At 50.2% G+C, this 17,955-nt stretch overlaps 1 protein-coding gene across 3 annotated transcripts in view; it reads right to left on the bottom strand.

Moving 5' to 3' along the window:
- The window catches only part of LOC142889840 (uncharacterized), a 36,972-nt gene that overhangs the window by 6,633 nt on the left and 12,384 nt on the right, over positions 1 to 17,955 (bottom strand). For 2 of the 3 annotated variants that reach the window (XM_076028500.1, XM_076028499.1), the window contains 6 exons: positions 5,951 to 6,149; positions 3,695 to 3,749; positions 3,447 to 3,537; positions 2,861 to 3,312; positions 2,595 to 2,759; positions 1,589 to 1,750 (listed from right to left, as the gene is read on the bottom strand). In XM_076028500.1, coding sequence (XP_075884615.1) covers positions 1,589 to 1,750; positions 2,595 to 2,759; positions 2,861 to 3,312; positions 3,447 to 3,537; positions 3,695 to 3,749; positions 5,951 to 6,102 — 1,077 coding nt within the window. In that variant the 5' untranslated portion in view covers positions 6,103 to 6,149. The remainder of the gene's footprint in view (positions 1 to 1,588; positions 1,751 to 2,594; positions 2,760 to 2,860; positions 3,313 to 3,446; positions 3,538 to 3,694; positions 3,750 to 5,950; positions 6,150 to 17,955) is intronic. The other variant, XM_076028501.1, reaches the window with a different exon arrangement.

The raw sequence follows: 17,955 nt of genomic DNA, 5'->3' as shown, positions 1-17,955 counted from the left end.
TGATAAATAAACAACGGGCCAGAGTTGCATAGTGTGCATGAATAGTGCATGAGTGAGGGAAGGAGACAGACAGGGCAATAAGTGTGAAGGTCAAAGTTTGGGATGAAACGCGGGCACTGTGAGATTAATGAGGACTGATTCTATCGGACTCAGATACAGACAACTTTATTGATCCAAAGGACAACACCTTCGGAGCTTCTGCCTCTCGGCCAAAACAACTCCATGCACACGCACACGCACGCATGCACAAAGAAAACAACACTGACTATCTGAAGTCAAAGTTCAGAGAGTTTCAAATGTAATCGATGATAAAAGTTAGGATGGAAATCATTTCAAGGTCCAATGTATAAAACAGTGATATTTCACTATAGTGTCTAATCACCTCTACATATTCATTGCTGAGTTTTTGTTTGCCTAAAAATGTTTTGCCTTAAATTGTTGCCGTCTCAATCTTATTTATAAAGGGTTTTTCAAATTATATTGAAATAAAAACAATGTCAAATCTGGAATTGTGACTTGACTGCAATGACCTATTTTAGATCTTTATGTGTAAGTTGCTCCCTCAAGTAAACATTGACATGTTATATGTGTTTTTAGATGAACAGTCTGGGTCGGGTTTTTCCACTGGGTTTTATGCAAATCACGACAATCAAAAACGTCATAACAACAAAAACATATGCCAAAAAGAAACGTGTTATTTATTTACTTATTATTATTTCAACAATTTGTAAAGGTGCCTCCTCCCCTCCCCTGCCCGCCCCCAAAAATGTATTATAAACCAATGATTGGACTGGAGTGGCTTGTGCATGAGGGACAAACAAGCTTTTCCCTGCTTCTCCTGTGCAGTAATGGTGAGTAATGGATGGCCGACAGAGTAAATGGCTTCAAAATGTGACCATTATTTATCCCCGCGCTGCCTGCTGGCTACCTGTTAGCTGTTTCCAGATAGACTGGCTGCTAGCTTCAGTGGGAAAACACACACACACACACACACACACACACACACACACACACACACACACACACGGCTTGGCAGCCGGCCAAGCTCTTACATAATCTATCCTTCCACTCTTTACTCTGCCACGGCTGCGCGCGGGAAGCAAATACACGCGGGCGAGCGAGCGAGCCAATGCCGAATCACACAAACATTCATGAAAAATGGATGCGTTTGTGCCAACAACAGCCGAGGGAAAGGCTGATCACCTTCCGATCATTGTCCCCATGTTTCCCTCTCATATCAGAGCTGCACCTAAATGTGGCCGTGACTGTTATGACAGTAAACATAAGATGCTAAAATACTCAAACACAAAACCAGGCCCGGAGTTAAAGGTTACAATTTGAAACATTACACCTCGTACACCGATAATAATGAGGACATTTTAGGGATTTAATTTATTTTCTCTCTCTTTTTTTTTTTTTTTGATCGCCACATCAAGATGAACGCCTCGGCGAGTCTCGGTCCTTTGTTTGTGGACAGTGCCCTCTGCTGGCAAACAGGCAGACCTACACCCGGGGGGCGGGGGGGGGCTTGTTGCGTAACACAGCGCGCCAGGTTGTTGCAGACCACTTGATGCCGTAATTTCCCTACCTTTGGGAAGGAGTGCAGGTGGAACGGCTCCAGCGGTTTTCGTGGAAACTCCTGGCTGCGATGCAGCGGGGGAGGAGCAGTAGAGGGTGAGTCGCTCACACTGGACTGGCTGTCTGATTGGCTGTCGGCCCCGTTGTTTTCCTTCCTGTTCACCTTGTCGACCTGGAGGTATGGAGGCACTGCTGAAAATTTGCCATAAAACACTTCCGGCAATTAAAAATCAGCAACAGAGACAGGAACCTTCGTTAGACAGCTGTTTCGACACAGTAGTGGAAGTAATGCCCCGCAGTAATAATTGCTTCCATTATTTCATGCTACTGCGTGTTATGGGGATGTATCAGTGAATTGATCGATCTCACTTTGAGCCTTTGCACACGTGCTACGGCCAACAGTCAACCGCAGTAGTCATAGTGAAGGTGCAGCACAAACACACCACCAGAAACAGTTTGTTACCCAGGGGGACTGTTGCATGTTTTGTTTCCAGTATTTTTCCATGAGGTCTCAAGTCGTCACCCTTCACAGCAAAAACAGTGTTGCAACCACAGATAAAACTCTGCCTGTAGATTTAAACGATGTCCCCCCCCCCCCCTGCTGGCACACCTATCAGAAATGTCAAAAGTAAAGAACCCTTGCATTTGTGTTGGGCGAATGGATCGTTAAAAGTTGCTTTGTCTGATGCCAAAATTAACTTTTAAAGTATTACAAGGGTGGGAAAAGTACTTGTACGACCCAGTCTTTGTGGTTTATTGCATTAAAAATCACTCTTAAGCCTTCAAATGTAATTTTAGAGAGGTGATGCCCACTGCCACACATCAAGGGTGAGCACAAGAATATTGTTTTCACTTTTTTTTTTCTTGTCAACAATAAAATTGACAATCAGATGTTCTAATTCGCAGCAATCGTTGAAAATAGCCTCATGTTTTTGAAAATTTGCAGCAGCTAACAGAGTTGCTCTTTGTTGTGAAACACGCTGACGTCACATCTGATGCGCTCCCATGCGTTTTACCTTCCTGTACTTCCGTATTGAAGCGTACTCGGCAACGGACAGCTCCGGATTGGCCAAGGAGTTGACGGAAGATTGAGGGGACCTGCTGACGCCGCTGGCACCGTTTCCCCTCACCGCCACCGGCCCGTTAATGGTGCCGTTCACTCTGCCGTTCCCTCTGACACCCTTCAAAGAAAAGACAGCAGCTAACAAAACAGGGGCAACAACGCAGATCGAGAAGACGATGAGCACAACTAGCAGCGCGGCCTTCAAGTGATGTGTCGTACATTTCCGTTTCCGTTTCCGTTTCCGTTGGTTTGGGTCGGGGGGCTGTGAGGGACCCTGATGGGCGTCGGATTGTTGGAGGATGTGGAGGGCGGGGCTGAGGGTGCCTTGGGCGGAGCCTCGCCTTCACGGACCCCCACGGTCTCATACAGGCCATCGTCCAGGCAGTGGATGGGCGTCGGGTTGTTCCGGATTCCCACCTCGGTGTAGGTGTGGTCTCTCGCCTCCACTCCTCCTCCTCCTCCTCCTCCTCCTCCTCCCCCCCCCCCACCTCCACCACTTCCCCTCCCCCCGGCCTCTCCTCCCATCTCTCCTCCTCCCCCCTGGCCTGGTCCTTGAGGACTGGTGGGGATCTGGGGAAGCTGGCGCCCGTGCGAGGGCCTCAGGTCTGTCTGTGAGCGCCGGCTGTGCAGAAGCAGGAGGTCCATGCTGGCCGGGCGGCTCTTGCTCACAGCTGCGAGAGGGAGAGGAGGGGCTAAATGAATCCAAGTGTTGGGATAGAACCGTCATGTGGTCAGAGGATGAGGTCACATGCTGTCACATACTGTCACATACTGTCCCCGCGAAAGCCGTCAGCGTTTCACTTACAGTTCCCGTTGCAGGGGAAGCGATTAATCTCGTGCAGTCTGGTGTCAGATTTGCTCATGGAGTTCAGTTTAGGATGTCGGAGGGTGCCCTGCTGTCACAGACACACGGACAGGGTGGACATCCAAAAAAAAAGAAAGGGAAGAGAGTAAAATCAGCAATTCATCCAAGGCGGACGCACAGAAACAGGCAGAAGGACACAGGGGGATTAGAGGAGACTTGCAGGGAGGAAGAATGTGAGTGCATCTCACCATATTTACAGATGTCCCTTTCTCTCCGGCCGGCGGGTGCTTGCTCTTGCTTTTTCTGACATGACATCAAACAGAAGAAGGTCAACGCTAGCCAGCGGACAGAGAGAGAGAGAGAGAGAGAGAGCGAGGCAACATGCACGCACTGGGAGGAGGAAGATGTTATCGAGGCCCGGTCGGGCCGTGAAAGTCCTTGGAACGGTGGGCGAGACGTGACTCAGCCGCAGCGGGAAAAAGGACGTCCGCGGCTAAGAGACGCCTCGTCTCGGCTCTGGAACTGGCCGTCGTTAAAGGTTAAGAGTGTAATATTTGGAGATTTTGAGAAGAAACAGTGGCATCATGTGGTTACATTTTGGATTGCAGCGCTCACCCGCTCAGCCTCCCCCTCCCGAGCTTCCCAGTGAACTACTGTGGCCTGCGCACACAAACCTTGACACCTCATCCACCTTCTTCTTCGTCGGTTTATTTGAAGACGCAAGCAGTCACCCTAATTATGAAACTCGCTGTCAGGCGGGCTGGTTTGTCCACACCAGGCTTCCTTAGAAATAAGGTGGTGCAAGTTGGCAACTAATTGGGAGCAAGACCCTTGACCTGCGTATATTCATATATATATAATAAGAACCATTCGATGCGCATGGAAACCAAATGACTTTTATTGTACTGTCAGTATACGCTTTTATTGATGTATGTATTGGCAATACATTAAGCTGTCACCAATATAAAACTTGTAAATCAGGCCAAATATTACACACTGGACCTTTGATGCGGCGTCTCGTCGAAATCAGTGTGTGGTACAACAAACGGCTTGCATTATGTGAATCCCCCGGGGGCTCGTGTAGCTACAGGAGACTGTTGGCATGGTGCAAGTCACTGAGCAGTAGAGGACGAGGAGGAGGAGGGAGGGGGACAGGAGCTACTGGATGCAGGTGGGAAGTGGTAATCACACACACACACACACACACACACACACACACACACACACACGCACACGCACACGCACGCTTCACTCCCTGCTAACCGTCACATCGTCGCGAGAGCTCGTTCCGCCAGCGCAAAGCCGTTTTATTTGTTTTGCAAACAGGTGCGCAAATCAAATGCAATTCATCTAATTATGTGCGTGGCTAAAAATACACCGGAGCAGAAGAAGCGCCGCGGTGGGTAAAAGTGTCGGGATGGCGCTGTTGCTGCAGCAGCTAGCTATTGTCTCCTCCACTGAGCTGGAACTCAGTTCTGTGTTTTTTCGGGCAAACATATGGCCGTCGGGCCCCGTGGGGGACCGCGGGGATGGTACGGAGAGCTCCCCCTGGAGGCGGTAGTAATAACACGGCACAGGGGGGAGCTCGGGGGAGAAAACGTCGTCAAGGTATTAAGACGCGCGATGAATGGCGCCCATTACGGCGCGATGAATGGCGCCCATTACGGCGCGCGGGTTAGATGAAGATCTTGACAAATATATGCTGCTGTAGCCCTTCCGCGCGGAAAGGGCTGTTTTAAAAATCAATGACGGCGGCAGCGGTCGATAGTATCCCGCTGCCTTTCCCGGATCTGGCGGTATTTTGTGCATGACGGCGGGATGGCGCTCTGATAAATTATTTAGCTCCCCCGCTTGAACCACGACGCCCAGCGGAGGGCGCGCGTGTTAATCTTCAAATCTGAAGCAGCGGCGCGATTTTTTACTTCAGTGACAATCGGCCGGTTTGACATTTCTCCACATCCTTATCTTGTCTCCCATGGCAACGAAGCCACACTGCAGCCGCGGGTTGGTCCCCGAGGGTTATGGTGGGAGGAAACACACACACACGCACGCACGCACACACACACACACACACACACACACACACGAAAAAACGAAAACATAAGCTGTTCCATTGCTCTCGTCTGGCTCGCGGCCTTATCGCCTTGGAACTGGGTGGTGAGCGGGGGCGGGGAGGGGGAGTCGGGGCCTCTCCGACCGACTCCTCCAGCTTCGCCTCCTCCTCCTGCGCACCGTAAACATCATTTCATCAGATGTGACACTTGCAGCCATTAACATTCATTACCGCCGCTCCGCTCGGAGCAGGAGATAAAAGACAAGGGAGGGAAGAATTCGGGAGGAGGGGAAGGTGGTGGTGGTGGTGGGGAGGGGGTTCAGAAGAAGTAGAGGCGTAGAAAAGTCACGCGAGCCAACTCCGCCGATCAAAGTTGTGCTTCCCCCCCCTCCTGTTCCCCCCCGTTCCCGCGCCTCCCTCTCTCCTCCCGGTCACGTGAGCGCGCTCTCACCTTTGGCAGCCGACGCAGATGAGGACGATGAGGATGGTGACGACAAACGCGGACGCGGCCGCGATGGCCCCGAGCAGCAGCAGGCTCTGGTAGTCACTCTCGCCACTCGCGTCGGCCGCACCGTGCACTTGCTGTCGCTCACTCATTCTCATCCACGGGAACTCAATCGCTGCCACACTGACTGTCTGCTCGGGAAAACCTGCACAGAGAGAGAGAGAGAGGGAGAGAGAGAGAGAGAGAGAGAGAGAGAGAGAGAGGGATGGGGTGCACCAGTGGTGGTGGGAAGGGAAGAAAGGAAGAAGAAGACGGGGGGAAAAAACAGACGGCATATGAGTGAGAGATAAGAGAAGAAAGTGGAGAAATGCTGCATAGAGGAGCGTGCGTCTGTGTGTGTGTGTGTGTGTGTGCGTGTGTGTGCATGTGCGAGCGCAGTGTGCGTGCCTCTGGCTTTTTGTCACTGTCTCCTTCTGACATATCAGTTTCTATTTTTGACTCAATGGGAGGATAATGCACAGAAAATAGAACACCTCACGATATAAGACAGCCAGAATGAGCGCGCCACAAAAACATGTTTCATCACACTCGTTTTCTACCGGTCGTCGTGAAAAGATCAAAATAGCACACAAACATCTGGTTGGTAAGTAAACGAGTTAGCTTTACGGGAGAAAGAAAAAGAAAAGAAAGAAAGAAAAAAAAAACAGAGCAGATCTTCCGCTGCTACGTCTCATTTCCTGGCAGAACACAGTTTTTAAGCTCAACAGCACCTCTCGCCTCTCAAAGGTGGTGATTTATTTATTTTTAGACACTGATCAATGAATGACCACTGGGTGAATGTTCTGACCGTTCTACCAGATATATATATATATATATACACAAATGATCAAATCAATTGTTTTCCGACAAAGGGGCATCTTGTATCAAAACCTTCCCCCTTCTTTTTTACGTGAATCAAAACCAAGCAACCTTCCTAGCGGTTATAATTCTGTTCAACTGTTGGAAAAAAAGCAACAACACATTTTTAATTCTTAAATTTTGATTTAGGGGATAAATAATGAAAAGGAGTGCTTTCAAAAAAAATTGGTGGAATTTTTTGCAGTTATTGGAAATTCAAAGTGCCCTTAAATTAGATACTAGACGTAAGAAAGGCAGAAAGCCTGGGTGCAGCACTTATTTTGAAGAGTATCGCAAGCGTTTGCGTGCGCAAGCCCAAGGTTTCCTGGAATTAGATGATTTGTTTGGCCTCATTTCAACGGGCCACAACTACGAAGGAATTGCTTTTGGTGCGGCCTTTAAAATCAGCGACGCCTCAATGAGCATTTGCGTTCCAGGCGTGCCGCAGCCTCGGCTCGGCGCTGAAAGCGCGCGGCCGCGGAAACAATGACCCCTAAAGACGGAACAGGGCTCGGTTTTGTGCTCCAGCAATCTACTGACTTTGTCGGCGCGAGGCGCGAGGCATGTGCAGCGACCGTCAATACCTGCAATTACTGCTCTGCTCTGCACTGCACACATCCTGCAGGGGTGCAGGGTGGGGAGCGGCTCGCGCGTGCAAAAAAAAAAAAAAACGCATCGCGATCGCATGCCGTTTCCAAAGTGAGACAATGGTAGCAGTGTGGCGTCAAGCAGTAGATTGTAATGGCCGGCGGTGGCGAAGTAGAAGGAGGTCACGGCCGAGTTTGTTGGAGCGGCAGATTGCGGAGGTCACCGGCGCAGGATCCGGCTCTGGCACTCTGTTTCTTGGAGATAAAAGTGTGTTTTTTTCGTTCACCCCCCACCCCCCAACACAGCACACACACACACACACACACACGCACACACTCTGGTTGTCCTCTTTTCTTGGTTTCTCTACCTTTCCTCCTCCCTCTCTCTCTGCAGCCCCGTCCGCCTGACCCTGCAGATATGTGAGGCGATGCACGGCGAATGAATTAGCCAGGCGGAGGCCTCAGACAGCCCTTCATGGAGAAGGAGCGACAGGCAGAGTACAGCAGCGGCGGAGCGGAGGCAGTGAATGAAAGGGAAGGGGAAGGGGAAGGGTGATGAGGCGGCGGAGCAAATGAGTGGGATGAAAGGACAGACAGGTGGGAGAAGATGCAAGGATGGGAGGTGAGGCGGTGGGGGAGCGCGGGCGGGCTTTAAACAACGCCGGAGGAGGCGAGGAGGTGGGGGTATGATAAACAGAGGGAGGCAGGGAGGCAGGGAGGGGAGGAGGAGAAGGAGCGATGAGACTCTGGAAGATGAAGAAGAAGAGCGGAGAAACATATAAGAGGGGGAGAAGCTTGGGAGAATGTGTGATGAGCCCGAGGAGGAGGAGGAGGAGAGGGGAGCCGAGCTGGGGTGGAAGGGAGGGAGAGAGAGAGGGAAGGAAGGGGGGAGGAGGAGGAGGAGGAGGAGGAGGCGGAGGAGGCGGAGGCGACGAGAAGGAGGTCATCGGTGGTCTGTTCCTGCCTGCGATTTGTCAGCCCCCTTTCTGAAATATTCAGGGGGAGAAACACGAAAAAACACACGCGCGCGCACACAAACACAAACAACCGCACGCGCACGCAAACACACACACACACACACACACACACACACACACACTAAACTTGCATCGAGCACAGTGCGGGAAGAGAGAACACATCTGGCAACGCACTCAACACTGCTGAACCCACAAGTGGCCAACAAGATGTCGGGGTTTGGGGGAAAGGAGGGGTGGGGGGGGGGGTGGTCCAGAGGACCCCGCGATTCCCCCCACCCCACCCGAGCCCACCCCCGCCCCCATCCACCCCACCTCCCCGGGTCATGCAGCTGGGGAACTTTGAGTGAAAAACGGGCACAGCAGTGAGGAGCAGAGCGAGGCATATTAAAATCGAGGGCGGCAGCTGTTGGCAGTGATTACGATGAAGACGTCAGCGGTGGCGGCGGCGGTGGCGACGACGAAGGGCGCAGCTCCTAATGTCGACGATAACGACGCAGATAATGAGGTCAAACCGAGAGCGGCGCAGAGACGCGAGGAGGGGCGGATGCTCGGCAGCGGCAGCGACTGGCAGGATGCAGCAGTGCAGCGCAACCACAGGGTGGAAGGTTTCCTCTGCGCTGTCGCACACATCACACACACACACACACACACACACACACACACGCAAGCACGCGGGGGACCGACGCGCGCAAACTTCACAGCGCAGGAGGCGCGCGCTCGACAACGACAAAAAGCAGTCGACAATCAAAGTGCAATCTTTGCGTTGCACTGCACATCGCCGCGCTGCAGAGGAAAACAGTCAACAAGCTTCACCGCCGCGTCGACCTCCTGTTTTTCGTTTTTTTTTTATTGCACAATAGCTGCCTGTCAAAGGCAAACTGTAGTTTCCACGGCCAACTTTGACGCCTGAAACATTTGTCTTTGAGGTGAAAAGCGGCAGCGTTTGCCCTCCGTTCTCAGTTCCCGGTTCTCGTATTGACAAATTGTTAAGCCTTTGATTGCGTTGCTTCCACTTTCAACACGTCAGTGACATTTTTTCCCGGAGATGATGAAAACTGGCCTGAGAGCACGAAGGTTGCGGGTTCTATTCCCACGCCAGCGGCCCTAGTGCGTGGAGTTAGCCGGCTCAGTCCAATGACATGCATGCGAGGCTAATTAGCAACTTTAAATTGTCCCTAAGAATTGAGCTTGAGTGCAGAATGGTTGTTGGATAAACAGGCGACTTGTCCAGGTTGTGACCCCGCCCCTGCCACCCCAAAAACAGCTGTGATTGGCTCCAGCTGGACTGGACTTATCCCTGTTTCTATCCTTCCATTTGCAGCTTCTCTACCAGACATGCTCAACGTTAGCTTCCAACCAACACTGGACGCTTGGCTCAAGCAACAAATATCAGACCTTTGTGACATCACAAAGGGCAGATTTCTCGGAGCGAATGTCTCGGAGGGAACTGTGTGAAACCTAAAGTCAGCATGAGGAGCAAAGGATGGACTTTTGTCTCATTTCTGAGGAATTGATTGACACGTACACACACAGGTGTAATGACCTTGACGTCACTGGACCTTAAAGGGACTTAAATGAATCACAGAGATGCGGATTAATGAAGAAAACGACTCGGAACACAAACTCAAAACATTTCTGGCAGGTTTGAAAATAACCTCATTTCCCTTCGTTCAAAGGACGACGCACAAAATAATTTGGAATAACATCACTAGCTGTGTTGTTTCTCGGCGAGAAGCGCCTCTTACTGATGAACGGCTGAAATGTCTGCATCCACCAGCAGACTTTAATAAGGGCAGAAGCAAATGCCGAGCGGCTTTTGGGAGCCCCGAGTGTTTACTAAGTATATTAAGGTTAACCTCAGCGTTTCTTATGAGTTTCCCTGCAGTCATCTAAAATTAAAGGAATCCGTGCAGCAGCTGTTCTCTTTTCTCTGTGCGGTGGGAGGCCCTCGTCACTTTGATGGCTGACTGACAACCAGCAAAAAAATAATAAATAAATAGAAAGGGGGGGGGGGGGGAGCAAGGCAATTAGCTTCATACGGTTCCCTATATTTTCTGTACCATCCTCTGTAACCCAGAACAGCTCATTCAGATTTCCTCTTTGCAACTCAAGGGATGATTTTAATTGAGTTTATTTTTTTTTATGTAATAAAGCAAGAAGTGACCAGCTGATCTGATCTGATCATAGTACCTTTTTGTATCGCTTCACGAGCCTTCTTGCATCATTTCCACACACAGAATCAAAACCCTGAACGGCGCTCTATAGACCAGCAACCAATAAATGAAACCTTCCAGCCGACATCTGCGAAGGTTCCTGGTACAATGACTTAAGTAACCAAGAAAAAATTTAAATAAAATAAAGCCTCTTGACCGCGGAGGCCGTTTCTTTCCGAACATGCCGTGTCTTCCGCAACCCTGAGGAGACTCAAAGAGAATTTTGAGAGGTCTTAACATGTTCGACACAACAGAAAACAGAAAATGTTCTTCCTTGGTGTGGAATCGTAACACACCGTCCTTCTCGTGGTGTACAAGATGAAAATCCAGTTTTCATTCTGATCACTGGAGCAGTTGGGTCTAAATGTGCATGGAGGCTGAAGTCCGGGTCTATGGTGGTATTTAAGAGCGTGTCACTGAAGTGACGGTAAGTACGTCAAGACGCACACTCTGTCTCCGTCTCACTTCAAAACTCACACTTATCACACCCACTTATCTCCTCAAAAAAAAACGTCTTTTTATCTCTCTACCATGCGTCTGTGCAACTTCCCCGAACTGTCGCCAAAGATTGGCAAGTCCGATATGTGGCCCGTCAGAGTGCAGCTCCCAACCCCCCACGCCCCCACCTCTCTCTCTCTCTCCCTGCCATCAACATTAGGACAAATCCGTCCGAGCGACTATCATCAAGGGCAACGACGGCCCGGAGACACTCTGGCTGTTGGCGTTCGTGAGAGCGGCAGCGTGCGGCGCAGCGGACCGGCGCAGTGAGGGCCGCCTAGCGGGAGCTTCACTGCAACCAAGACACCAGCGCTCGCAACACGCAATCCCCTGCATCAACCTGTGACTGGATCGGAATCAATCCGTCACGCTCCGGAAAGGTCTGCCGCTTACGCGCAGACGTAAACGGCAGGGAGCGGACGGTTAAAATAAATAAATAAATAAAAAAAAGGCTGCTTGGCGTATTTGAGAGGCCGGTTGATCGGAGGCGCGGACGGAGGGGCGTCGTGAATGAGAGACGGCGAATAAACAGGGAGCAGCGGGGAGCCGAGGGGAGGCAGCAGTGGGAGGAAGAGGGTGACCACGGCTTAACTCTGGGACATTATTTTTTTGGGCCATCAGCAGCAATGCCTGTCTCTAAGCCTCACACACACACACACACACACACACACACACACACACACACACAGAGTCAAGGACTAAGACCCTGTAACTGCACTTGGGAATTCGCTTTAGCGACTATCCCAAAGTGACCTGTAGTATTGGACTGAGGGATGATGTAATGCGCGCACGCATCTATCAGGCCGCACGGCGACATGGCGCAATGCATTCCAGGCCTCTGAGCACGTTGTTTTTCGAGAGGCAACTTCCTGTTCAATGCCGTTCAAAGCATTAAAATGTGTGATGTTTAAATATAGACATACCACCGACACGAAATGCTTGGCCTGGACTAAAATGAGAATACTGGAGTCAGAACAGTGCACCCTTTTCACTATCGGTGTGAAAACTTTATTAGGATTTCTTGTATATTATATAAACATTTTAACAATTACATTATATACAGTAGATTTGTCATGAATAAAACCAGCGGAGCAGATGCTGCAAACACGATGCGTGCCGGGCGCTTCATAATCCTGTATTGTTATTAAAATTAATAATAATCACCCCAAGTGCACTGGGTTTCTTCATTAGCATAAATGTGGCCTGCAATTATTCTGAGTCCATCCCACTCACACCATTCTCCTAATACTCTCCCGTAGCATCGCATGTGTGTTAATCTTTGGGCTAAAAATAACTCGAAAAACAAATGTGCTATTTCGAGGGGCAAGTACAGTAAAAGCTGCACTGACAACGGTTTTTAAAAAAAAAAATCAGCAAGCGCTTCAAGCGACAAGGAAACTTGTCGATGTCGACGTCGTGTAATGCAAGACAGCTGTTGGAAAAGTGGTGGAAAAAAAAAGGTGGGCAAACGTCTATTATAATCAACTTTATATTCGTTATACGCAGACATCCAATACTACCGACCTGCAAATGAAGAGGCTTCACATCTTTGCATTTGTTTTACTATTTTACCAGCTACTGAAATGTTCAAACCAATCCAGTTTTTTTTTTGTTTTTTTTTAACAACAGGGAAAGAGGGAGGAAGAAAAACAGATTCCCCTGAATAATCTCCCAACATTAAAACACACAAACATTTTTGAAAAACCCACTCTGTTCGACTCTCAGCAGAGGACAGTTGGCAGCTGCGCTGGCACTTGCTGTTGGGTACGGAGCGCTGTTTGTTTTATCTGTTCCACACCCAATCGCGCGCCTCTGATCTGCTCAAATGGCAACCCCTTGTGTTGTCTTATTTTTAGCCTTTCACGGGATTTTGACATTTCATTCGTTTGCCTCATCCCGTGTCACGCAGCGAAATCTTCCACCACCACCACCACCACCCCCACCCCCACCCCCCTCCTCCCATAAACCGGCAAAAAGAAAATCCCCCAAAGGTTGCTCGACAGATTTCGCTGCTTCTCCGGGGTTCAGTGCTGTGTGTGTGTGTGTGTGTGTGTGTGTGTGTGTGTGTGTGTGTGTGCTGTAACTGCTAGATGTGCAAGGGTGGTAGGAAATAGAAAGGGGGAAAAAAAAAATCTACCTTAAATGAGGGCTAAATGATAAAAGCGTGCGGGTCAAGCTGGTGAGAAATAGACTGGAGCGGCAGGCACAGTCTGTCCTGCCGTCGCGCGGCGAAACGGCTCCAGCGAGAGATTTCATAAGCTGCAGATACAGTATAGTGCTGATCCTACATACTCAGCCGAGGCAAGACCCCATTTTCTTCTCACTTGACTCGACTTAATTAACCAGAATGAGTCAGAAGCAACATTCAGGATTTAAGATTTATCCTTATGGGACTGGGGGATCCTCCCTCCCTCTCTCCTCCGCTCTCCCTGTCTATCCCTCTGTTTACGCTTAAATTCGGCACTAACTTCCTGCTCATTACTTTAATGATGGCGCTTCTGCTGGCTGTTTTTATTTGTTTATTTATTTATTTATTTATTTTTCATGCTCACGAGTGCAGTCCGCCTTTTGAACATCGCATTTCGGGAACAGCTGCAAACACACAAAAATTTAGGCCACCGGAAACGAGTTAAAAGGAATTTCCACGCGTGGTGCTATATGTGTCCTGTGCAGCAGCAGCAGCAGCAGCAGCAGCAGTGGCTTTTTCGTTTGAAAATTTAAAAAAAACACTCAAAAAAACACCCCTTTACAAAAAAAAAAAAAAAAAATCCAGGCGTCTTTCAAAGTGCGCATCAGTGTGCAAGATGCACGACACCCACAGCGCTCTGCGACCATTCATGCGCAAATCTGCTAAAAACGAGAGTTGATGAAAGCGGATGGTGGGGGGGGGGTGGTAAACGGGGGAGTCGGGTGAGGAGGAGCGCAAACGTCTCTTCTCGCCCCTCTGAAGTATCAGCCTTGTCCCTACATAACTGTGATACAGAGAAAGAGTCTGACAGACAGATATATCCAACCTCAGCTCTCCGCTCTCGCCTTAGATGCATTATTCATCTGCGTGCCAATTTGGAGGAACCCTCCCAATCTCCCAACTAGCACCGAAAAGAGGAGCAGCAGCAGCGGCGGCGGCGGCGGCAGCAGCAGTGAGGCAAGCGAGGGGAGGAGAGAGAGAGAGAGAGAGAGAGAGAGAGAGAGAGAGGGACAGAGAGAGAGAGAGAGCGAGAGAGAGAGAGAGAGAGAGAGGGAGAGAGTCACAGGGAGGATGTCAGAAAAAGAGGAAAAAGCAAAAGCAGGGAGGAGAGGGGAGTGTGTGTGTGGGGTGGTGGGGGGGAAACACCAGAACAAAAGAACAGAGTGAGACAGACACAGAGAAGAGGGAGTGCGAGCGGCTCAGTCTCTCAGCTGCAATGTGGTGAAACATCCAAACAGGATTTCAAATGATCCGGGGAGACTTCTCCCTATATGTGTTTTGATATTCCCAGCTCTGCCCGACGCAGATTAATGACGATCCCCCGCGCTGAAAAGGCTCTTAAAAACTAAAAAAAAAAAAACCCCTGTCGGAAACGCCTTGAAGGAGGGAGGAAAGACAAACAGCGGCCGGATCACGGAGCCAGTGGCGGGCGCACCATGACGATGACACGGTGGAAGTCGCGGTGACCGCCATCCCGGAGAAAGGCCGCAAAATTCAGGCTGACAGTTCGCAGCCGCCCCCTGAACTGATCTCTGGTATCACAGCCTGGCTAGACGATGTCGCAGCACCTTGTCACTGCCGTGTGTGTGTGTGTGTGTGTGTGTGTGTGTGTGAGGAAGGTGGAGCGTGTGAGTGTCGCTCCTGCTAAACTAGCGCGCACGCTAAAACCTCGCCGTCTGTGACGCTAGCTTCATTATTTTGCGTGGCTCCCTTCCCCCAGTCTAGAAGCATGACATAGCATCACTAACAGAGCCGACGCCGCCGTCGTTGCTCGAAGAAGAAGAAGAAGAAGAAGAAGAAGAAGAAGAAGAAGAAGAAGAAGAAGAAGAAGAAGGGCGTTGGCTGGCGCTCCCGCTCCTGGCAGGATCTGTCAAGGCGGCGCTCTGAGAATTCGCCTGTCAGATTTGGCCTTATTTGTCAAGTTTTGCCACGAATCCGCTCCCTCAGCTTTGTCGCGTCACTGTTCTGGATCTTCTTCCGCGGCCTCCCGGGAGCCGCTCACGTGGAGAGAATCCTGCGAGGAGCCGGGGACTGATTTACATCGGGTCAGTTTTTTTCCGACGAGGCAAACGCGAGCGTCGCTGTTTAGGGAGGGAGGATTTAGGCAGCCGGGATCATCTCCAGGTGCCGCCTTCATGGGCAAAGTGTAAAGGAGAAGGTCCAACCTCCTTCTACAGCATCAGTTCACTTCAAAGAAAACCAGTCACCTCGTTCAAGAGTTTTCTTGTGTTGAATCACAGCATTATTTGTTTGTGGATTTCTCCCCATTTACATAATCATGGTTCAAAATTATCATCACAACGTTTTATCAGTCACGCCCACTCTTTTTTGCTAGTCTGTAACATTTTTACTGTAAGCCAAAATTAACTATTTTCTCTTTACACAAAATGTAATGTAACAGTAAAATGAGACAGTAAATGTAAAAAAAAATTGAATATTCGGGGACCTTTTAGAGGTTCAGTGTGTAACAAATTTTCATTTGTTAAAAGCTTAACATACTTTGTGTAAATACATTAATGAAGTCTATGCTCGAAGCACAACAAAAGTAATTTGGTTTCCCTACACATAGAACGGCAACTTGAAACAAATCAACGAAGAACAAGGTGGACGAGGTATCCAGGTTTGTTTGTGCAGGCTACCGTAGTTCACTGGCAAGCTCCGGAGAGGGAGGGTGAGTGAAGGAGCGCTGCAATCTAAAATGTAACCACTTGATGTCCCTGTTTCATCGCAAAATCTCCAAGTATTACACACCTAACCTTTAAAGTAGGAGATATTTTTGGGACTTTTTCTCAAGAAACGTGTTGGAAATGCAACAATTCATGGGAGTTTAAGCCTTGATCCATCTCGCCCATGAAAAAGAAGCAGCTGGACGGAGAGATAGGCGCCGGACAGACGAAAGCAAACTTTTGCAGAACCTCTGCGGCGGAACCGGTCCCCGGCCCGGTGGCGAGCAACGTTTTCACGCTGGCGCGGCGGGGCAGACGGCTATTTCTGCAACGAGAGCGAGCGAGCCGACTCAATTATTCATCGGCGGATGGCCGTGCACTCACTTTACCTCGGCTGGCACGTGCCGGGAGACCCTTTTGGGGCGAGGAGCAGGAGGAAGGAGGAGGGGAGGTGCCATAAACACGGCAATCAAAGCGATAGGAGGCGGGAGGTGAGGATCAAAGAGCAGCAGGAGGAGAGGAGCCCAGGATTTAGTTCCCTTATCTTCCTCCTGAGCCGCACCTCCCAGTCCTCTCCGCTCCAATAAACAGCTACAAAGACGGGAGACTTTTTTCAATCGCCGACGGAAGGGAAACTCAGGGGCCGTTGCGGTCCACCTTCCTGCACAGGAACGACCGAGGGGAGTGGGGGTGGGGGGTGGGGTGGGGGTGGCTCAGCACAGCAGCGTCGCTCCTCTGGTCTGAAACAGAAGCGTTCTGACTCACCGTTTGGCCCGAGTGCTCGTTTTGTGTTTTTAGTTTTGGCTCTCTTTTTTAGTCTTCGCTCTCTTTTTTCCTTTTCGCTCTTTCAGAGGCAGGATGAGACGGAAAGAGAGAAGAGGCAGCAGGCTGCAGCGCGAGAAGGAGGGAGGTTGTGACCCCCGTCGTGTTCCAACCCCCAAACCACCGACGGGGGGGCGGGGGGGTTTGGTTTACAGTCACCTCACCACAGACTTCAAGTGTGGGGGGGTGACAGCAGAGGTGGCGGGTCGACCTGCTGCTCCGAGTCCACAAGCAGCCGGCGAGAACTAACACCTTGTTGGGCACCTCGCCGACCCCGGAGCGCATTTATCACCCCTGACACCATATGGACTTCTAAACACACACACACACACACACACACACACACGCACACACACAACCTGAAGACATGCAAAGGACTTTGTGTGCGTACACATGTAAAGAAAGACAACTATGCCGACCTTATCTTTATTTTTCCCAAAGAAAACCAATAATTCGCCCTCACACACACAGTTACAGAATTATTTCCCCGTTTCATCTTCGACTCTGCGATGCCGCGCCACACTTAGCCCGAAAATCTGCCGACATTGATCTTCGGCTTAAAACAAGTCGGAGGGGGGAAAAGTGCAGATGTGTGATGGACACGTAGCTCATCCGGCGACGCGAAGGCAGGCCGCCGCCGCCGCCGCCGCTGCTCTTATTTCCCCGAGGACGACTCCGTGGAGCCGAGCAATTGTAGCACTTACACATGTCGACACTTCCGCGCAACCGTTTACCGCCGCGCACCCGCCCAGTGGCTCTTTTCATTAGCTTCGCAGTCGCTGAGTCGTGCGCAGACACGTGGGCCGCATGCGTGGCAAACGCACGCTCACGCAGAAACACACACGCACACGCACACACACACACACACACACACACACATATGTGAGAAACGCAGAGAGAGCTGTTTCATTTTTGCACACGCCCAAACATACACCTGCATATGTGTTGCACTCTTACGTACTGAAACCACTGAAAAAATGAATGTTTCTTCCATTTTCTGTTGTCTGTTGTGTTGTCAGTTCGGGGGAAAAGAAATTCCACCCAGTGGCAGTAAAATGGAGGCTGGGAAAGGCCAAGTGCTGCAACATAATGCGAAACAACAAGAGAAAAAAACTTGACCCCTCTCTGCAAATTTTCTAATTTTGCTTTTATTGCTGTGTCTC

The sequence above is a fragment of the Nelusetta ayraudi genome, unplaced genomic scaffold (assembly GCF_046127955.1).
Source record: "Nelusetta ayraudi isolate G7.1 ecotype Tasmania unplaced genomic scaffold, CSIRO-AGI_Nayr_v1 ptg000024l, whole genome shotgun sequence".
NCBI classification, from domain to species: domain Eukaryota; kingdom Metazoa; phylum Chordata; class Actinopteri; order Tetraodontiformes; family Monacanthidae; genus Nelusetta; species Nelusetta ayraudi.
Note: the sequence above shows the minus strand (reverse complement) of the source record. Positions and strands in the feature narration are given on the sequence as shown.